Genomic DNA, 22,978 nt, shown 5'->3' with positions numbered 1-22,978 from the left:
AACTGAGCTAGACGGGCAATTCTAGATATGAAGTTCTAGAGTTAAAATAAAATTTTACCCTTTCATTAAACCTTTTTATATTTTTAATTTTGTAAAAAATATATATATATATATAAATTTTATGAATTTAAATTTTTTGAAGAAAATATATAAATATTTTTCAACTTATTAAAAAAATAAATATATAATAAGGACAATTTGGTCAAATATATATTCCCATAATCTTTTATTCTTTTAACCAAATACGATAATCTTACATTCATGTTAAGCCAACTAAACACAAAATACAACATTCCAGTAATCCTATTCCCTGATAATCTTACATTCCCACTGATAATCTTATATCGTGAACCAAACGCACCTTAACCTTAAACGTTTCAATAATCCATCTCGTTTGAGCGTTGTTGGCCTGAATATATATATATATAATATCAATAGTTATCTTACCAACCCTTGTTTGTTTTACTGAGCAAAACCCTTTTAAGGCCTTAAACTAAACCGTTTTTCCAAAGTTGATGACAGTCAATGTCAGAGAACTCGAATTCCAAGGAAACCAGAACACTCTACATCCTCAATTATAGTGTTCACCGCTAGAATTCTCTACATCTAAAGTAAATAAATCATTTTCCAATAAAAAATTGAATATCACTAACAAGAAACAAATTTCAACTAATAAAGCTACCCATCACTGCAATAATGATTTGGAAAAATAAAATTTCAATATGATAATTATTCTAAGGGTAAAGTATAGTAATGGTCACTGAACTTTTCTAAAGTTTCATTTAGGTCTCCTAATTTTAAAACTTGCAATATAGTCCCCCAACATTTAGTTTATTTGCAATATGGTCCCCCAACAGTTACATCAAGGACCATATTGCAAATGGACTAAATGTTGAGGGATCATATTGCAAATAGACTAAATATTGGGGATTATATTGTAAGTTTTAAAAGTTGGATCTAAATGAAAGCTTTAGAAAAGTGTAACTTTAAACAAAAATACTATCCATTTCATACTTGAGTAATGTAATATGTATCAATAATTAAAAAAATGTAACTGCCAAAATGGCCGCTCGCTCAATCCATAATTACCACCACGCCGCCACCACCACCAAAATTTATAACAGCTCTTTTCCACCGCCACTGCCAGCCTCTCCTCCATTCCTAAGTTTCCCTTCTTTCTTCAACTTATCCACCGTTGGAGGACTTGACCGTATCATATTATTACTTGCCTTCGGAGGGAACGACAACCGCTTCTTTTCAGCAGGGGGCAATCCCCTGTCCGGTATCTCACTACGCCGTCGTTGCCTTAGAATTCAGGGCCGCTGCGGCCGCGATTCTATGGCTGTCGTCCTCTCGAACCGATGGAAAACCTCCAACGATACTTTGTCGTCTCCGTTGATGATCCCGTGCGGAGTCGTCATCCCATGCGCGTCGTGTTACGCTTAGACTCGCCGTCTAATTTTATTAGTAACTGATGAAACTGAAGCTATCTTTGAGGGAGGAGTGGGAAGAGATTGGCGGACGGAAGGTCAAGTGGTGGATTTAGAAGGTGCAAGAGATGGCTTGTTAATATTTTCGTTGTTAGAGATGGAATTAGAGGCAGTCACAATGTTGAGTGGTGCATTGTTAGGTGTTGAGGTTGACGTCTCCCATGGCCGAGCTGCCATCCATCTCTCTAACCATCCCCATCCCCAGTGGGGATTCTGTTGTCGATCCATTAACGTTTGATTCGCTGCTTTAGAAGGCACCTTCCATGATCGCTGCATGTATTCCACATTCGTTCAATAACAATTTAAAATATACTGGTATCATATGCATATTTATATTCATTTACAACACCTGGTGAGTGAACGCATAAGCTAGAGCTCTTTCCCTTTTCTCAGCAACTTGTTGCCTGTACTGTTTTATTGCTTCACATTGTTCCTTGGATTTTTTACTGTCATGCCAGTTGATCCCATCTGTTCAATTTCCCAAATGTTAAAAAAGAGTTACTAACTACTCGACTAATCATTCACATGAACTTACAGATGCATTCTTCTCCTCCAACTCTTTCTCGCGTTTCTTTTGAAGGTGTTGGTGAAGCATCTGGTTTTCTTCCCACATTCTACGTCTTCTTGCGTGATTCTGGGACTGCGCCCGAGCTTGAAACTACACGCGTCTCAGTGTACTCGTGGTTTGTTTTATGGATTGCACCTGGTACAACGACGATTTCAACCTCTCCAACCTTCTCAAACCCCTCTTTGCCTGAAACACAACTCCCAAATTCAATCACTCCTATGCATCAAATACAACTAATTGTTCATCAAGGCCATATTTCATTCTACTTGTACAAGTATTAGACACAATTACATGCATTAAATGAGTATCTTCAGTTTCCTGTGCCTGATAACTCAAATACAATTATTTCATTAATTTGCTTATAAAAATAATAACTCATTGAATTTATAAATGAGCTTACACTTAAACTATTAGATGAAATCACATTAAATCTTAAATCCTTTTAATTTCAATAAAACAAAATATTATAATACCACTTGTTATGAATTTATTAAATTCATTAAAAAACAAACAATACAAGGCCAAAATGAAATAATAAAATTACAAGATTTAAAATTTAATGTGATTTAGTCTTGTCAAATCCTATATCTTCTTAGAAGTACACATATTATTATTATTGTATCATACATTTCCCAATAGCATTTATATTTTGAGTGTATATTTAATGTATTTATGGTGCATATTCAGATATAACAACTAGTAATAAAAAATAGGGTAAAGTATAATAATGGTCATTGAACTTTTCTAAAGCTTTTATTTAGGTCCTCTAACTTTTAAAACTTGCAATACAGTCCCCCCAACATTTAGTCCATTTGCAATACAGTCCCCAACAGTTGCTTCAGGACCATGTTGCAAATGGATTAAATGTTGAGGGACCACATTGCAAACGGACTAAATTTGGGATTATATTGTAAGTTTTAAAAGTTGGGGGACCTAAGTAAAATCTTTAGAAAAGTTCAGTGACCATTACTATACTTTACCCTTATTCTAATTTATTTTATTAAATAAAATAAATTTTACAAAATATAAAACACGAAAATTAATATAAGAAGATATCTTATTTTTCTTACATCTTTTCAAAGACATCAAATAATCTATTTGACTCAATTGATTGTGTAACATTTTCACTGCATTGTCCCAGCAAATTTGCCAGGTAATATGTATTGGGTGTTAATGCATTTTTACTTTTACCGCCACGTAGAAATTAAAAACTGCGAAAGCACGATAGAATGACACATGCCTTCCCACATGTCATTCTACAGACATTTCTAACACTGTCTATAAATCGGTCTCTCAATTGTAATATAGTCTTCACTTTTTGAATCGGATAATTTCAACTAGCGAGGAAAAGAGTGAGAAAAAGATGGCTCCAAAGCGTCTAAAGTTGTAGTGAAATCCACTAGGAAAATTGTGAAGGAAACTGTTAAAGTAGCTGTAGTTGAGAAAACAGAGGGAGACACCAATGGTGATCAGAAACAGTCGGAGACGGTTCCTTTCCAAGACATAACAGAGGAAAAAGAAGAACCAAGTGAACATGAACCACGAAAAAACCCCATGAGAGTTCGAGTTCCGGTCGAAGCTCCAGGCGAAGACAGAGTGCAGCAACAAGATGAAAAAACAGAGCAAAAGGACGCTAAAAACGAAGAGAAGAAGGGAAAAGAGAATGGGAAGAGGAAGAGGGGGAAGAAGAAGAGAGGGGAATTCGATGGTTGTGAAGGGTACAAGACGTACGTTTTCAGGTACTCAAACAGGTCCATCCAGGGATGGCGATTTAGTCGAAAGCCATGTCGGTGATCAACAGCTATATGAACGACATGTTCGAGAAGCTTACGAGTGAGGCAACTAAACTGTCCATGTACACCGATAGGAAGACATTGTCTTCGAGGGAGATTCAAGGTGCAGTGAGGCTGGTCTTGCCAGGGGAGCTCGGCAAACATGCCGCTGCTGAAGGAAGTAAAGCTGTCACTAATTTTGCTACGTACTATAAAAAACGGTCCAAATTGGCTTAGTTTTAGGGTTAATTAGTTTCTTATAGGATGTTAGGGTTAATGTCTCCTTGTTGTTTGTCCCTTTTGCATTTTGTTTTTGTACTATAATTGGAAGGGGTTTGTGGTTTGTAGCTATGGTTTGTTGTGTTGCTGTCTGGTACATGTCTATTAGTGGACATGTTTTCTATCACTATCATGTAAAATAGGTGTTTTAGTTTGGTTTTTCACTTGAAGTTATTTCAAGCAGCATTATCATGTAATATAGGTGTTTAACAATTATTTTGATATATTAAAAGCAAGAACTTTAATACGATAATTAAATATTTATAGTACAATGATTAATCCTTTACGTGACATACCAATGTTGTGAAATAAAATCCAACATTATGACGACACAAGACATTAACATTTGCCAACCGACAACAGTGACATTAACATTTGTCAACCGACAACAGTTCAACAACTATTCACAAAAAAATTAAAATAGATCGAATACGTTTGCAAATCTCTCTTTTTCACTAAACGGTCAGGGTAGTTGGGCAGGCAGGAGCTTTCAACAACAAAACCAGAAGCACTTTCACCAACGAAAGAAGCTAATCCAAAATGCAGATCCTGACATAACACAAATGGGATCATCGTAACGGGATCAGAAGAAAATGGGGGAAAGGAAAAGAAATTAAGATACCTGAAAGTGATCCTGGATGGAAAGCTGATGAGAGATCTCTATAATTAGTGGTTTTCCTTTTGTTTTCTTATTGGATTGAGTAAGCACGGATGACATCAACTACTGGCGCACGACACATTGGACACTTGGCTCCACGTTTGATCAATTCATTGGCACATTTAAAGCATGAGCACATGTGCCCACATCTGTAATAAAAATATGGTAGATACAGAAATCAAATAGAACAATATTACACCTGACATTTTATATGAAATAAAATTTACCTGTACAGTAATGAATCGATGTTGCCATCGGAGCATATACAACAGATCCCTTTCCTGACACTATCCCAGTTGTGGGAATTCTTGGACAAGCTATTATCATGAATTATCCCTGCGGCGGAATGTCACAGGGATTAATGAACAAACTGGACAAAGATGTTAAACGCATACATTACAGTGCAGACAACATAGATTAGTGCTGCTTGAGGGTTATGAAGGTAGTCAAAGAGAAACAGAGTTGTTTGTGAGAGATTAGCGAGAAAAAGAAGAGGGAATCACTTTCCAGGATAATTCCGAAGGCTCTATTACACAAGTGAGCAGATACAATACGATAGGAATGAAGAAACAAACCTTGTGAACCAGCTGAATGATTCAGGGAGGCAGAGACTTCTTGTCTTATTGCCCGCTGTAACTCGAGCTGCATTTCCATGCAGGCCCCAAGCATCCTCTGCATGCTATTCATCCTTTGCTGCATTCTATCCAAGTCAACCCTCAAATCATTAATGATATCGCACTCCTGCACCAAATTAGCGACATGGTTCGATTAAAATGGAGACTGAACAAATGGTAATCTGACAAACAGGAAGCACGAAGAACAGACGTGTTCACTATACAAGGATAGCAGGATGTAAATTGCAGTTTGGCTACCCAAAGGCAAGAGGAAACAAACTGCTGAAGCTTAATATTAAGTTTTCACCAAGAAGACACGAATGTTAGGAGATCCATTATATTAACAACATCAAGCAACAGTTTTGAATTCAATAAGCAAATAAAAGCAACAGTGCAGTATAAGAAGAAATGTACATACCATGCCAAACCGCTGATGCACACTATCTGGAGCCCAATTATAATGATGGTATGAATCCCGGTCCCAGAGTGGCTGTGTATATGGCATATTGGGTAAAGGAAGAGCAAGTAGAGAAATCTCAGCATCTCTCCGACCCTCATTTCGATCCCTGCTTTGCTGTACTACACCTTGTTCAACCGAAGGAGTAGCAAATGTTTCAGCTCGATGTAATGAATCCTGGTCCCAGAGTGGCAGCATATATGGCATCCTGGGTAAAGGAAGAGCAAGTGGAGAAACCTCAGCATCTCTCTGACCCTCATTTTGATCCCTGCTTTGCTGTTCTACATCTTGTTCAACAGAAGCAGGAGTAGCAGATGTTTCATTTGACTCCAATTCAAAAGAGGGATCATTTTGCCTTTCCACATATGATTGCATGAACTGATCAAGACTCTCACGGAAACCACTACGAAGAAGACTAGACACACTTCTCCTACAATATTAAACATAGCTTGTATTAGAAAAACAACTGGTCAACACTCAGGTCTGAGCATGCATCTAACATGGGTACGTCCGAACATATATCAGGCACAGGTTTCAGATAGAGGTGCTTCAAGAAAATGAAAAGTCAAAGCAACATAAAGCACAACAGTTAAAGAAATCACACCTATTTAACAGTTCCCTCAGTTCCACACTCTGTACATCATCATCATCAGGAAGATAAAATGTATATGTTCTTCTAACAGCTTCAGATTCTTGATTGTAAGACCCTTCCAACTGATTCCTTGTGGCCTCATGCAAGCTGCCATCCTCATTACCACCATCTTCATGGTGCATGTTAGAGGCTTCTTCATTACTACCATCCATCAATACATTATGCTCAACACGCGCTTCTTGCCACTCTGCGATGTTATTTTCGTTATTCTCCTCCTGCTGTCCTTCAACTTGAGAAGCAGATTCCTGCCCATCAATATATTGAACTAGATTCTGTTCTAAATTTTCTCTGTCATCAGGTAACCAGTAGGTCCCACTTCTCTCACCATCTTGGGGAAAATGTACATACGATGCTTCACCACTATGTTCTCTCGCTTCATTCTGTAAAGTTTCAAGGGACGATACATTCGCAATATTTTCTTGCCGGTCCCCATCCAAAATTTGAGAAGCAGATTCCTGCCCGTCAATATATTGAACTAGATTCTGTTCTAAATTTTCTCTGTCATCAGGTAACCAGTAGGTCCCACTTCTCTCACCATCTTGGGGAAAATGTACATAAGATGCTTCACCACTATGTTCTCTCGCTTCATTCTGTAAAGTTTCAAGGGACGATACATTCGCAATATTTTCTTGCCGGTCCCCATCCAAAATTTGATCATTAACATCCCTCCTTTCATCCCGACACTCTTCCACAAGAGTAGAAGCTTCTTGCCGACTTACATCTGCAACAACATCAACCACTAAAGTTTCCTCATTCTCATGTTCAGATTGGTCATTTAATCTATCTATGACTTCATCAGAATTATCTACATAGTTTTGTTCATTTCTATTACCTGTAGTGTCAGTGTTTGATGATGTATCAGAGCATCTACTGCTTGCAGGAACACAACCAAAACTATCCAATCTGGAGCGAAAACCTTCCCTAATACAAAGACAGTTGGCAAAATGTTACAGCCAAAAGGTGAAAATGACATCATATAAATAAAATGAACTAGGAATCGGAAACTTATTATCTAATTCAACTCTGATTATCTTAGTGAACTTCCACCCCCAATAGTTAAAGAAAGCAAAAAAATATACTAAATTTTATTAAACTTAACCCCTGTTGACAGAACATCCTCATATTAGTAGTAATCCATTATAATAGTTAGCAGACCACCCACATGACAACAAAATGTTTGGCCAAAAATAAAGTGCAATATACAATTTATGTAATATTAACTTATCCAGCCAAAATAGTAGTAAAATTAAATGAAGAATGTTTATAAACTCCAAAGATTTTCGAAGTTTCCTGTTCCCTGAATTTGTGAGACTCGCAATCACAGAATGAGAGTGCAAAAGGCCCCAAGTTCAGACCAACTATCACATCTAAATTTGCAGCTTCTGGATATGGTCCGGTGTTTCTAGGTAGATATCTGCTTAATTCCAAATCCATTTTTTATCTTATTACATCTGCGCCTAGGAAATTTTGCTATGTGAATATAGTACTTGAAAAGGGAAGCTTAGTAGACAAGGTTTAGGCATTGCAGGTATCTTAATATAGTAGAACTTTTCATGCAAGAACTTGTACAATAGAATGAAGACTTGACCAAAGCACTAGCATTTGCAATCTTAAACTCTTTATTGTATCACTCAATACAATGAGGGGTAGTAGTATCATGAATTTCCACATTTTTAATTTTACCATAAAGCTTCTTTCTACCAGGCCAGAATCCTACTAAGAATTTTAAGTTTCTTTTTTTTAATGGAAGTGAGTATTTTGAGTTAAATCAATGGAAGAGGCATTATTTTAAGCTTCTGTGAAAACATGCAAACTAAATTTGAGATCTAAATTCAGCTTTGAATTTTCATGAATAGTGAGTGCGGTGAATGTGAAATAATAAGACTAGAAAAAACAACGCTTTGCTTGAGAAGCTGACAGCACAATTTACTATACGGTACAACTTCAGCTTGCTTAGAGTTTTATCTTAAATTAAGTTCCATATAATATAATATGAAAGGATATGATAAAGATGCTTACAGAAAACAATGAAGTACCTTAGACCAGATACGGTCTGTTTTTGTCTTAATAAGCCTAATTCACTGGCTGCTGTGGATGTGCATCGTTCACTTGCAACCCTTTTGTCGTTTCTCAAGAATCTACCTCTCAACAATGACTGCAAAAGAAAATAAAACATGGAAATAAATGAGTTCCAGTAAAACCAGTCCTTGTTAAGTAATGTAAAAATCTAGATGACGGAACAACAGTAGGAACTTCATGCACTTGATAAAGATGCCCAGGCCAAGCTAAACTAAACTATGGTTTACTTCAAACAAGTCACACATATACAGGAACAAAGCCAGGATGAAACTTCAGGGGGGGAAATATAAATAGGAGTAAAATGATGGTCAGAGTCTAATTGTTAAGCCATCAATTTAAAATTAAAAATGGAGGAGTTAGGCTCTAATTTGTTTAATTTGGAAATTGAGAAGGGCCTAAAAAGTATTTAAACCGAAAAACAGTGAACCAAGGCTTAATTTGCCTAGTTTCAAAACTAAGAGGGACCTTAAAAGCAATTGTACCCAAAAAAATGGGGGCTAGGAATAAATTCACCTAGTTTCAAAACTAAGTGGACCTAAAAGCAATTGAATCCAAAAAAATAGGGGGGTCAAGACTTAATTTGTCTCGCTTCAAAAATAGGAGGGACCTAAAAAACAATTAAAACCATTTTTTCCCCTGGGGAAGGGGGTATGGCTCCTCCCATGTTACAAATAACTCATTTAAAAAAATTAACAGCCTATTATAGCAATAACAACAGACAATTAGTAACCTAATTGTTCCGGGTTATAAGTCTATGAAACAGTTAATTTCCAAAACAAACTACAAGCTAATAATAACAGTAATATCAACAACCATAAAAAGATAAAAGCACAAGTAGTTGTTGAGATATACGAGCCAGTTTTTCCAGCTTTGACATGAAATCAAGAAATTCCTTTCTTGGCTCAAAATAATGATACTCTTTTTTTCTTTAATTAAACATCTACTCTGGTTAGTATGATATATGGTCTTTCTCCTTATTTATATGTCATAATTGCAAAGAAGTTACTTTCATAAATGTTTACGGGAAAGCATAAACCAAATTAATACTGTTGTTAGAACATGTATTACACTTAAAAGATTATGTTTTAAGCAACCGGGTCAATTTATGCAACTAACGGTCACATTTCATGAACATTATCACCTTTGTGATTTAGACCAGTCCAACAGCTCTCAAAATCATTCAAGACAATTTCAATTACCTACGAGAATCTATAAGACCAAAATTGCAGACTTGTCATCCACCTTAGAGTGTTTTTTATCATTAAAAAAATTGGAAAAATATGCACCAAATCAAAAGAAATAAAGTCAATAGGCACCACAGAGTAAATGGCAATACTTTTCATTCACATACCTGAATGCGTTTGCGATGGGAAAATTTTGATACAGCCCGAAGTTCCAGCAACCCCTGAACCTCTGTTTGCCTTTCACTCTCAGCCTTTTTAAGCATATCGTTCAGGGCCTGTCGTCCACATAATTTACGAATGCCCCTACTCACACGCTCAGTTTGGTGTTCATTCTGATTAACCACCAATCCACTGAGAACTCGTTCAATGTGGCCGCCAATATCAGCCGCTTGCGCTTCTCTGCTCTGGATACAAGCACCTCTCTGCTGGCTGTTCATTTGCACACACTCCCTTGTAGTTCCGACTCTCTCCTGCTCAGCTTCACCAAGCCATTGGGGCCTTGAACTGTTATTTCTAAGGGAAATAGTAGATGCACGTTCCCTGCCACCATTGTTCATCCACTCCTGAAATATTTGCCTTACCCTTTCCCTTTCAACTTCCCCCAAATCAGATGAACGTTCACAATTAAAATTACTTGAATCTGCATTAGCCTCTGTGACCCAAATCGATCTTGGGACCATTGCCCAAACTCATTCTCGCTCACATTCTCTGAAACAAAAATACATTCACTATTTCGGCTGTCAGAAACAGTTCTTGAGTGGTCACAACTCCTTTGTTGGAGAATTCTTTTGCTACCTCTCTCTTGAGCATTATTCACCACATGCTCATCCTCTAGCTCCCGCCACATCTGAAGGATTGAGGATGGCCGGGTGCTACCATTTTCCTGCCTTCTAGATTGTTGAGACTGAGATTCCATTCTAACAGAATTTTCAAGCACAGAAACATTGTGTAGACCGGCAATAGCCATACTGCTGCAATGTTTAAACTACCAAACCCTTCCACTCATCCACTTCAAATGCATGGGAAAAAAAATCAACATTTGCATCAACACCTAAACATAGAAAATGTCTTCGTCGTCATTTATCAGAGCATTTGCATCAACAAACCGATCAGAATTGCCACCATCATCGCTATCAAACTTCAGATCAAACACGCACGTAAAAACATGTACTAATACAGCCAATCTCTGAAAATTCTGCATCAACAAGTAAGAATCTCAGTTTTTCTTTTCCTAACTTATTTTCATAAATAACTCACTCTTGATATTCATTCAATTTCCTCATTATCATGTTTCACCTAAATAAAATAAGATGATAGAAATAAAGATGTATTGAAATATTTACAACAACCTCCACAAAACATGGTTAGAAACTGCAATCCTAATTATTTTAAATGAATAATCCCTTCTTTGGATGCTGAGAAAATGCAGAAAGACAACAGAGTCTCTCGCCAAATAAACACTCACGCACACAATTAACCTTTCACGTTTCTTCTTTTCCTCAAATCTATCCGCAGCCAAACAAGAAAAATTAACATTGCAAAAACCACATCTAACAGGAAAAAAATAGAGAGAAGGAAACTGAAGAACCGAACAACGAAAAAAAACAATATAATGCACCAATTAAAGAGCAAAGAATGGGAAAAAGTAAAGTACCGAGGAAGCTTGAGCTCTTTGATTCCGAAGGAAACGAAAGCCAAAGAGAGAGAGAAAGAGAAAGAAATGGAGACAAATAGAGCTGAGAGGAGAGCGGGAGAGGTGGGGGAAGAACGAGCCTTTTTGTGAATATCCTTTTTATTTTCTTTTAATTGTTTTCGTTAACGGTTATAAGATCATGCCGTGACACTAACGTCATAAAATTAGGGTTAAGACGAATAGAAGGTTGACAGGTGTGATAATCCTTTTATAGAGGGGCTAATTATGAAAGAATCCAAATCTTAGATTTAACAGGAAGTGTCGAGAATCGACGAGGCGTTTTTTCGTGATTTTGGAATTTCTTTCACTAACCGCTAGTGTTGGTGAGTTGAAATTTCAAAAATAAAGTAGGAAAGGGCAATAAAGGGATTTCAACCTGCGAGGGAGAGCGACGACGACCGGTAATATCGCGGCCTTAACGGCATTCCAAAGACACTAGTTTTCGAAATAGTAGAGAAAAATATAACACTGCATAGAAATTTCAGATTACATTGTTATTTGGCTTATACAAAAATAAGTGATTAAATTTTATCTTGAAAAATATTTTAGTGTCTAACAAAATTTTTTGTTAAAAAATAAGTACATAATATTTTCATCAGAGATTTTTAGGTGTCTAAATCGTAACAATTATTAAATTTACTGTTAAGTGACATATCACATTCTGATAATTTTAAAAAATTATTTAAAAAATATTTTTTTATTAAAAAACCACAATCCGTGTGCATCCCCCTTCCTCCTTTCCATGGTCGCCGATCGACTTATCCGTGACCGTCATTGCCACCTTCACTGGTACCGGCTTCAACCTCCGACCAAATCCCCATTGGTCTTTCGTCATAAAGTGCCACCATTTGTCGTAGAAAAGCATTAAAAATCGTCGAACTTAAGCCACCGTTACTGCTTTTCGTTGATTTCGGTCGATCTCGACGTTCATATACTACAATGTCACCACCATTCAAACCACTGTGTAATTCCGATCAAAATCCAAGTGTTCGGCGACGATGATGGCTGGAAATGATTGACGACAGTTGGTAATAGGGTTAAAATGAAATATTTTAGTTTTTTTAGAGTTTTTTATAATTTAATTAAAATTTTAAGTTTTTTAATAAATAAATTAAGTTTAAGTTTTTTTCAATAATATTTTTATTATTAAAATTTAAAATATATATATATAACGGTAAACACCTAAAAGTGTAACAAAGAAAATGTTAGACAAAATTTTAATAAAAAATTATTTAGGCACCAAAATATTTTCAAGACATTATTTAATCACTTATTTTTATATTAAGCCTTGTTATTTTAGGGTTATGTTTAAAAAATAGTAGTACAAATATTAAATTTAGACAACTTTTCTTTAAAAAATAGGCTAAAATACATAAATGTCTCTGATTATAAGGTGTTGTTTTATTGAATATTCCGACAATTGAAAATTATAAAATGATCATCTGATTGTAAGTCGTTATTTTGTTCAGTCTCCTGACTATTAAAAGTTACAAAATAATAATCCGACTATTCGTATGTTTAAAGCTTATCCTTTTCGGTTAGAAAATTAGTGATCTCTGAGTTTGACGTTAACCTGCTCATCGGGATATGATAAAAATATTGATCTCAAAATTATTTAAGTTGTATTTTGTAGATCGAGTCTCTGCTTACATTATGTCCTCAAGTTAATGCTTAAAATATTATATTGTCAAGTCAATACTTGAAAACAACGACAATGCTAGTAGACACCATTAAAATATGATTTTTATGATATCACAGTTAGTAATTAACGTCCAGTTCAAATAATTGTCATTTTTTAACAGAAAATGATGAGCTTGAAATATATGAATAGTCGACTAATCATTTTGTAGTTTTTAATATCGATGAATTCAACAAAGCAACACCCTATAGTCTAGGTACCAATTGCGTACTTTACCCCAAAAATGTAAGAGTTATCTTTAGTGACAAAGCTGACAAAATAAAATAAGTTTAAAATACATCACACCCCTTTACAATTTCTTTTGCTGGTTCAAAATTCGGAGATGGCTTTGCTAATAAGCAAAGTAATTATTACTAAATTCCCTATAATTCTAATATTTCAACTATTAATTAAAGCATCCCTTTTCCTTGTTTAAGTTTGGTTGATGATTGTTCATAAACATTGATTAAAACTAGTATATTTATTATAAAGGTAAACTATTTTTATATTCATTAAATTATATGGAATGTTATATTTAGATCACTTAACTATAAATTTTATTAGTCGAGTCACTGAATTATTTAAATTATATTAATCAAGTCATTATCATTAAAAGATTAACAATATAACTATAAGTAATGTCGATGTAGATGCATAAATTTTATATAAGAATGATATTAGATATATGAATTTTATATAAAGACGGTATTGAAAAGCCACAAACCTCTTTTAATTACTTTGAAATAATAATTCGAGTAATTTTCTTAATCAATCGGGATAAAATTAGTAAATGATTTAGAGATTCTGAGAGAGATTTCCACACCGATTAATACATTGGTTTTTACTATAAGAAAGAAAAACAATTTCCACTCCATTGAAAATGGCAACATTAGAAAAAAGAAGGGAAAAAACAACCCCTAAAGTTCTACATCACATGGTACGTTCTCAAAATGTTTGGACCAAGACAGATGCAATGTCGCCGGGGAACACACGATCTTCATAGTACGATGTTTCGACTTCCATATACCTACCTTAAACCGAATCCTCGACTTGAAATGAACATCGACTTCGATCTCCCCCGACGATTTTTCATGCCTGAGGTCCTTATACGTTGAAGGTGACAGTGCCAAATTCGTAGCCACGAGTCTCGATTCCACCCGAGTCGTGTCCCGGTGAGGCTGAAAGAAAGGATGGGTCGTCCCGAATGCGAGAGTTTGGTCCTTGAACGACACGGCGGACTCCATGAAGTCATAGTAGACGGAGGTTCTGGTATTGGGATTATAAGCCATGAGCACGAAATCGAATGTGGCATTGAGATGGTGGTTATTATTGTTGAGGTTGAAATTTTGGAGTGAGCCGTTTTCGAGGGTGTAAACCAACTTTTTGGGCCTAATGGCTAGCCAAGTGATGAGCACGGCTAGACCGACAAGAACAATAAGGGCTAGACAGCAAATGGCGACACATCTTACTAGGTTAAAATGCCTACCTGGCTGTTGAGGAGCTGGTAATGTATTATTAGCCATTTTTTTTTCTCTGAACTGAGAATGTCGGACGGTGTTTTTATACAGGGTAAAAAGTGGGCGAATATTTTGCCTGATGAACTTGTATATATGGACAAAGACGAGAGAATTTCAGTTTTCTTAGTTGTTTGGTTTCTTTAGTGATTCCCTCTTCAAGGTTTCTTGAATGAAACTCAAGACATCTTAAAGATTCATGTTCTGTTCTTTTCTTCTGGTTCAGTGTTGCAAGATTCATTGCTAAAACTCACTCCAAATCCTTTTTTTTCTCTCCTTTTGCTCTGTTTAGACTTCGGGCCAACAATGAAGCGGAAGAATATGCTAATTTTTTATTATTATTTATAAAGTGTCAATTTGATTTCAAATGCAATTCTTAACTGGCTGTGCTTGTAGCAGTTACTGAATATAGTTCCAAAAAGCAAAAAAGAAAATCAAATTGCTGATCTGGAGAAGCTTCTGAGTTCTGTGTCTAAGATCAATGGAGATATAGTTTTGAATCCAAATCATCAAATCAAATTGAAAATGAAATATGTTACTATTTTAGTCGAATAGAGACTTTCTACAGTTAGAATTAACCGACAATCACTCTATTCATAAAAAAAATAAAATTTATAGGGCAATTGTTAATTTAAAATTTGAAGTATTTTTAGAGAATAAGATTCTAACATATCGCATCAACAATTAGGATATGTTTGTTTCACTAAAAACGATTTTCGGAAAATGTTTTCCGTAAAATGAATTACATCTTCTGAAAAACATTTTCTGAAAAACGTTTTACTATGTTTGGAAGATGTTGTTTAAATCATTTTTCCACTAATTGATGAATTTTTTAAAAATTATTTATTACAAATATTAAATACAATAAATAATATTATTTATCATAAAACTTAATATTATTATTTTTAAAATATTAAAATAATTTATTTATTATTAAAATATTATTTTTATAATTTTATTAATAAAATATTAATATTGGTATATTTTATTGAAATTAAAATATTATAAATTATATTAATTATTTATTAAAGTAATAGTGTTATATTATATTTTAAAAATATTAATTAGTATATTTTAAATATCTTTATTAAAATATTATTAGATTATTAGATTAATATTTAATATATAAATAATATTATAATAATATTATTTCTGTGAAATTAATATATAATATAAATTTTATTAATAATTTATTATATATTATTAAAATAAAAATATAATATAATATCTTATTTTATTATAATATAATTGATTATTTTATTATAATATTAGAAATATAATATTATATTATTAAAATATTAATAAATATATTTTAAATAATTTAATAATTAATATTTTGATTAAAATGATATTAAAATATTTTATTAATATTAAATTCATAAAATAAAATTATTTTGAGTATTTATTTTTGAAGTGAAAAGTTTGGAAAATGACTTACGGAAAATCATAACGTAAGCTATTTTCTAGAAAACACAAAGGAAATTCTAATAACCAGGAAAATGTTTTACGTTGACCAACCAGTTTTCCTCCAACCAAACATTGAAAAATGAGGAAAACATTTTTCGAAAAACGTTTTACGTGAAACAAACAACTTATTATTAAAAACTCAAAAAACAAAATATTTCCTACCAATTATGTACATTGGCATTGGAATCAAAGAAAGGTAGATCAAAATCTAGTATTAATTTGTTATCCAAAATTGTACTTGGCGACATCAATTGGATAGAACTTTCTATGCCCTTCCTCTTGCAATAACAATGAAAAACAATATATATGCTGCTTTAGCTAAAGCACTAATGGAGGCAAAGTAAATATCCAAACATCGAAGCAAAGTATTTTTTCGGAGGCAAAGCATGTTATCAGCATCTACACACGCGCTTGACGAGCTCATCCAGTGGTGTAAGCAAGATGAATGAGATTGAAAGATGCGTGTAGCGCGTGGGATGGTTTCAAACTTTCATGCATTGTGTTACTTTAGTGATAATTTAGATTTTAGATAAAATATGCAAAATAATTAAGTTGTAAGGAAAAACAGGGGGAAATGTGAAGTTGTGCCATCCAACGATGAACAATGCAGTGAGTGATCGCATATCCCTTTTGTTGATTGATAAAGTGAAAGTGGATAATTTATGTAATACCCCAAACATCGGGTCAGTGACTAAAGTGTAAGAATTGAAAAGTTCAAATATTGATTTGGAAATTTTTGTCTAGGACTTATTATCAAAGATGAAAAATTGGAAGGACATAATGGTATTTTAGCATGAAAGGAATTTAAAATTCATTTCTTAAGACTATACAACATGCTATAAAAAGGAAGAAAGAAAGAAAGGAAAAATTTGGAAGCTCTTCTCTTCTCTTCTTCCCACCGTGAAGCTCCATAGATTAGGTGAGATGATTTAAAGTTGATTGTTTCTTGAAATTTTGATTTGGTTTTGGTTTTTTGGGTGATATAGAAGCTTAATAAAGTTTAAAAATTACTTGAAATTAAGAGATTAAGGATTTGATGATCATTTAGTAAAATGAGTTTTTAAGGGAATTATTGAAAAATGATTAATATTTGGATTCTAAAGGAATATTTGACTTGGTAAGGGTTTGAATAAGATGTTAGAAGTGTTAGAAAGGATTAAGAACATGTTTGAAGAATTGGTATGATTTTTAGTTTCAAGAGTTCTATGGAAGATTGTAGATGTTAAAGTGATTTTAATGGATATAAGTTAGTGGGAATAAGTGTAAATGAGTTTGACGGCATGAATAGAGTTAAGGGTAAGAGATTTAAGTGAAATTTGGGTAAAGTTAGAAGTGAAATGGGTGAATTCTAGGCAAAGGTATCGGTACTGGAAGAATAGTAACACTATAAGGTTAAATTGAAGAAAAATACTATAATCCGATGAACAATATCGATACTGATTGAAGTAGTATCGATACTAATGTGATGGTATCGATACCAAGAGTAAGATATCGATACTGTAATTGAAAATGAATTCCAGAATGCCAAAATGGTATCAGTACTTAAGTAAGTATCGGTACCATAGAAGCGAAATATTGGTACTGTGGGTAGATGACTGGTATTATTCAGTCATAAATGTTAAATTAGGTGTTTCATTTCGTTTAAGTAAAGGTTAATTGGTTAGATGTTAATTGAGCTCTGATATTCATATTGGTCATGTAATATGTGGATTCAATCGAAAACAAATGCTGAACGAAGTGACGTATAAAGTTGGGGAGTTAAAGTGAAAAAGAGTTGCTTAAGGCTTAATTGAGACAAAGGTGAGTGCATTTTTCTATACTTATATATAATAAGAGAAAGACTCGCAATGAGTCAACCTCGAATGTTTTGAAAGAAAAGGTTTTTGAATTTTATTATGAAACACTTTTATCATGCTTTTGTAAATAAATTTTGAATAATTTGGCTTGTGAAGAGCCAATTTTGAAAGTTTGATAATGAAAATTATTTGATTTATGTTATGATATTTTTCAAAAAGTTTAATGTATTCGTAATTATGAACTATGAGTATATGATATATGTGATTAAATGAAAATGTTGAATAAATGTTGTGTGAAATGAAATACTATGAGACTAAGTTCTATGTGAATGAATGATAAACTTGGATAATACTACGTGAAAATGTCTATGTGAATATGTGCTAAGTGACTGTAGTCTATGTGAATAACAGATACTTGAATAATAAATGTGAAATAATTATATAGAATAAGTCCAAAGTATATTTTATGAGAATTAGGGGTATAGTTGGCATGCCAATAGTCGAGGGTTCTAAGCGGCCCTTCGGGACAAATTCTACATGGTCCTTCGGGACAAATTTTTACCCGATCCTTCGGGATAAATCTATGCGGCACTTCGGTGCATATTCTACGTGGCACTTCGGTGCAAATTATATGAACAGTGGTGACTGCAGTTAGTGCACAACCTCAATGTACTAAGATACCTTGAGATCTCAGTAATATACGTTGGGCTAATAAAACAAATTGATATAAAATGAATAATGTATAACAGTATAAGATATTTACATGAAATATATTGATTTCCATATGAAATGTTTTCTCTGAAATGTATATGGTTTTTAATTGTTTCCAATAAATGTTTAAATAATTTTTTTTTACTCATTATGCCTCACTAAGTCATAGACTTAGCGTGTGATTGTTTTCACATGCAGGTTCAAAGAGATTCGAGGAGTAAGTCGAATAAGCAAGGGCAGGACATCATACCTGTGAAGATTATCAGATCAACTAAATTTGAATTGTATATGTTTTTGTTATTTTGAAATGTTGTTGGCATGTACTAATAATGTTTTTAAATTGTAGATGCTCTGATATGTTATTAAGTTTTCGTTTTTCTTTGTCAAATAAAAGTAAAAAGTCAAATTTTAGTCAAATTTTCAAAGTTTTCAAGCGTTAAAAAATCAATGTGACATCTCAGATTCGTATTCGGGTGGGGATGTTACAGTTTACTATAGAGAGATACATGATTAAGATGAAAGATTATAGTATGGTAAGGGTTGGAAAGAAGAAAGTATCTTAATCAAAGAATCCAGGAGAAAAAGGAGAAAACACACTTCCGTTAGGGAAGGAGGGAAAAAATCTCCTTTTGTCCCTAGAATAATACCCTATAACGTAAGAGTGTAAACGAATAAGATGAACTCATTTAAATTTTTAATATTTTGATTGTTTTTGTTTATTTATTTTTTAAGGTGTTTATATTTAGTTCATTTAATATTCCTGAATATATTAATTTAACGTTTATGAACATGTTTTTTAACATCCATTTAATGTTTGGTAACCAACATTATATTTTTATCCTTTTATTTACAAATCAAAGAAAAATTGTGAAATTATACCACTAGTCCTTAAACTCCTTAAACTTCACAGTTTGAACTTTAAAGTTTATTATGTATTTAATTTATTCCTTACTTTAACCAATATTTAAAATGTAAAAAAATAAAAAGAAAAGAAGAACGAGTAAACGAGTTTGTTTGTAAACATAAATGAACCAAACACACCTCTAATTATGTTCGTTCGTTTATTAAATAAACATAAAAACTGTGTATTAATTTATTTAGCTTCATAAATTAACATAAACGAGCGCTATATGAACTGCTCATGAATTGTTCATCTAATTTTCTATTTATTTACACCCCTACATATAAGTAAGATGTGTACGATATTTTTTTATGCGAGATTATGTGGGTTTCGCCACTTTATATTGATTAAATTTAACACATTCTTAGGCCTTTAAACTTTTTTTTAAATAATGTGGCATCTACATTTATTTTACATTCAATGTCGTCTTTCAATTGAGAAAAAAATTATTGTGATAATTTAACTAAAAAACTATCGGTCTTTATAATATTGGCGTAACAATTAACGAATTTTTATTGTTACTCATTTATTTTGAATATTTATTTTGTCAACTTACAAATGTGTTGATACTATAGTTATATGTTATGATGAGTCAGCATCATCAGTTTTAATCATGGATGGGAATATAAGAAAACTTTGTGCATTTACTGTATATTTCTATAAACATAAATGTTTTATTTGCATGCATTACTTTGTTTACAGTTTTCAACACATTTACACATCAAATGGAGTATCTTTCCATGAACTGTCGATATCCTCAGTAAAAATAAGTTAGTATTTATTTAAATATTATTAATTATTTTACAATAAATATTTATATTTTTGTATATATAATGTTCAAACCTAAAATTTATAAAAATAAAAATAAATCGTTGATTCACTTCGTTCATAAAGTATTTGTTTTTGGCCATCTTGTTCAGCTTGTACGGCATACTTGTTTTCGTTACCGCAGTTAAAGAGCAAATTACAACCCAACTCATGAATGTTTTTATAACCATATTTTGCCATTGACTGATGAGTCAAAGAGCAAATTAATTTCACCTCAAATAAAATTTATTTTTATATTGTCTTGGCCAAACAATTATTGTCTATGATTCATACACAATTTATAATAATTCAATTAATATTTTTATTAAGTTTACAATGAAAACACATTATAATTTTCAATTATTTTTATCATTTAAATATTTAAAAATGCATTAATTAATTATACCTTGAGAAAAATAGCATGCCATAATTTTGATTTATTATTTAAAGTTTTATTGTTTAATTAATAAGATTATTTTTTATTATTTAAAGTTCTCTCCCTCGCCACGCACACCCACACCCACACCCACCCACACCCACACCCACACGCTTCGTCTCTCCGCTTCCCCTCTAGGTACGCGCCGCTACAGTTTTTTTTCACTATTATTTATTGTGTTTTTGTTTCTTAAATGTAATATGTTCGCTTTCTTCAAAAGCTTATAAGATATTGCTTAATCTTTGCTGCAATCGAACTTTTTACTCAAAATCAGTGAAATTCTTTCAGCAAAATCAAAAAATGGGTCAGATTCAGTACTCTGATAAATACTTCGATGATACTTACGAGTACAGGTAAATTTTAATTCTCTTGTTCTGAATTTTTATCACTTAATCTGTTCCTTTTTTTTTCAAGATGGGTTTAACATTTTTTATGAATTAATCAATCTTCTTTGATCTTTTTTGGTGGCGGTGACCGGGCAGGCATGTTGTTCTTCCTCCTGAAGTGGCCAAACTTCTACCAAAGAATCGCCTCCTCTCTGAAGTATGTTTTTTTAGGGTTTTACACAAATGCCTTTTTTTTATTTGTATTTTGTTTCATTCTTCAAAACTGATCCCAGTGTTCATGTAATTCTGATAAGGTTTTATTATTAATGTTTTGTTTTGTTTTGTTGGTTGTTCAGTGAGGCAAATTATTGGTGTTCATAACCATAATTTCAAGTTCTGAGTTTGATTTATAACCATCGATAAGATAAGAAGTGAAAAAAACTGGCCTTCCTTATAGTAACTCGTTCTGGGCATGCATTTTAAGTGTCTTGCCAATTTCTTTCTACAAACCATGATGGTTTGTAATTGTTCATATGCTTTCCTAGATGAAGAATTCCTGATTTATTGGTTTTGTGATCCATATGGTACCCGATATTTTTGCACCACTTAATTACTTTTGAATGTATGATGGTTTTCAATGCCGAGTATGTTTTTTATATATGTTGCTGCTCATGCTATTTCCTTTGTTGTCGGAGCTGACTATTCTGAAGATATCATGCCCATTAATTTATGAGTTTTCGAGTGTTTGAAGTAGCTTGTGTGATTTAGTTTCTATCGGTTTCTTTTGCAGAATGAATGGCGTGCTATCGGGGTGCAACAGAGTCGTGGTTGGGTCCATTATGCTATTCATCGCCCTGAACCTCACATCATGCTGTTCAGGAGGCCTCTCAACTATCAGCAGCAGCAGGAGAATCAGGCTCAGCAAAATGTGCTTGCCAAGTAATGATAGTAGCGTTTAGTAATCAATAACCAGAAAAAATGGATGGAAACAAAATAGTTATCTAGTGTTTGTGATCTGCATAAATGTTTTGTATGTTCTGGAATCACTGGTAGTTATTGTGATTCTCTACTGTGGTAGAAATTGGTGTTAGGTTTTTTACTCTCTACTTGGATGTTGATGGCATAATGGCATGGCTACTGCTAGTATCTTGGATGTTTGATGGTTTGCATCTGGTTTATTGCCTAGATGGTGTGATGAAATTCTTCTTGAACCAATTGATTTAACCCTTTCTTTTTTCTACTTAAATAGTTATGATTACTGCTTGCTCAAGTGATCATCATGCTTTTAACATTTGAAGACAAATTGTTTGGATTTTCCGGGTTTCCTTGTGCTATGGTAATTCTATGCTGAGGGTTGGTTTTCTTCCCATGTTGACTAAATGACTAAATCTTTCCACACATTAAAGAGAAATAACACGCACAGAAAGAGAATTAGCTTCTTTTATTAAAAAAAGAAGAAATATCCAAAACTACAGTTAAGGTATACAAACATAAATGTAAATTGAACACATAATTAGGACATTTCTTATAACTATTAACACGAGAAACTAGTCACTTGAATCATACAACGATCATCAAGGAAAAGGTTAAATAATCTAAAAAGCTTGAACAAAATATAGATATAAGCAAATCTGGTTGCATCGATAAAAAAATCGTAACAAAGGATCAAACATTTCGAAGTCAATTGTTTGTTCATCAGTTGCAGTTCAATCCTCAACAGCCAACCAAACAACGAAATCAATTACACAGATGAAAACTATAGGTAAACGAAATCAATTGATAGTTTATCCCATGGCATTAGATCCAGTTTCCCCCATTATCTCCATTATCCGTTGATGCACAAATTAGCTTCTTCAACCTTTATAATTAACTATTAATTATTTGGACAATCCTAAT

The 22,978-nt window shown here is 33.3% G+C and overlaps 3 protein-coding genes and 1 pseudogene across 3 annotated transcripts; 2 read left to right on the top strand and 2 right to left on the bottom strand.

The window, feature by feature from the left end:
- Positions 1 to 2,027: 2,027 nt before the first annotated feature.
- LOC120144059 (histone H2B.3-like) lies at positions 2,028 to 4,067 on the top strand. The gene is made up of 3 exons (XM_039158213.1): positions 2,028 to 2,173; positions 3,462 to 3,797; positions 3,860 to 4,067. The coding sequence occupies exons 1-3, from the start codon at positions 2,028 to 2,030 to the stop codon at positions 4,065 to 4,067; spliced, it is 690 nt and encodes a 229-aa protein (XP_039014144.1).
- A 517-nt stretch (positions 4,068 to 4,584) lies between these two features.
- Positions 4,585 to 11,510, bottom strand: LOC120144091 (annotated as a pseudogene).
- Positions 11,511 to 13,999: 2,489 nt separating this feature from the next.
- LOC120144040 (uncharacterized protein At1g08160) lies at positions 14,000 to 14,656 on the bottom strand. The gene has a single exon (XM_039158203.1). The coding sequence runs from the start codon at positions 14,645 to 14,647 to the stop codon at positions 14,042 to 14,044; it is 606 nt and encodes a 201-aa protein (XP_039014134.1). The 5' UTR covers positions 14,648 to 14,656; the 3' UTR covers positions 14,000 to 14,041.
- Positions 14,657 to 20,949: 6,293 nt separating this feature from the next.
- Positions 20,950 to 22,304, top strand: LOC120144071 (cyclin-dependent kinases regulatory subunit 1-like). Its single transcript, XM_039158226.1, has 3 exons — positions 20,950 to 21,109; positions 21,239 to 21,299; positions 21,873 to 22,304. Exons 1-3 carry the CDS (start codon positions 21,057 to 21,059, stop codon positions 22,023 to 22,025), a joined length of 267 nt encoding a protein of 88 aa, XP_039014157.1. The 5' UTR covers positions 20,950 to 21,056; the 3' UTR covers positions 22,026 to 22,304.
- The last annotated feature ends 674 nt before the right edge of the window (positions 22,305 to 22,978 follow it).

The sequence above is a fragment of the Hibiscus syriacus genome, unplaced genomic scaffold, assembly GCF_006381635.1.
Source record: "Hibiscus syriacus cultivar Baekdansim isolate YM2019G1 unplaced genomic scaffold, ASM638163v2 tig00110879_pilon, whole genome shotgun sequence".
Taxonomy (NCBI): domain Eukaryota; kingdom Viridiplantae; phylum Streptophyta; class Magnoliopsida; order Malvales; family Malvaceae; genus Hibiscus; species Hibiscus syriacus.
This window is presented reverse-complemented; position numbering and strand designations above follow the sequence as displayed.

Coding starts and splice junctions, on each gene's coding strand:
- LOC120144040 (XM_039158203.1), bottom strand. CDS start 14,647: ATGGCTAATAATACATTACCAGCTCCTCAACAGCCAGGTAGGCATTTT.
- LOC120144071 (XM_039158226.1), top strand. CDS start 21,057: ATGGGTCAGATTCAGTACTCTGATAAATACTTCGATGATACTTACGAG. Junction 21,110..21,238: donor GATGATACTTACGAGTACAG/GTAAATTTTAAT, acceptor GTGACCGGGCAG/GCATGTTGTTCTTCCTCCTG. Junction 21,300..21,872: donor AGAATCGCCTCCTCTCTGAA/GTATGTTTTTTT, acceptor TTTCTTTTGCAG/AATGAATGGCGTGCTATCGG.
- LOC120144059 (XM_039158213.1), top strand. CDS start 2,028: ATGCATTCTTCTCCTCCAACTCTTTCTCGCGTTTCTTTTGAAGGTGTT. Junction 2,174..3,461: donor CGCGTCTCAGTGTACTCGTG/GTTTGTTTTATG, acceptor GAAATCCACTAG/GAAAATTGTGAAGGAAACTG. Junction 3,798..3,859: donor TACAAGACGTACGTTTTCAG/GTACTCAAACAG, acceptor GGTGATCAACAG/CTATATGAACGACATGTTCG.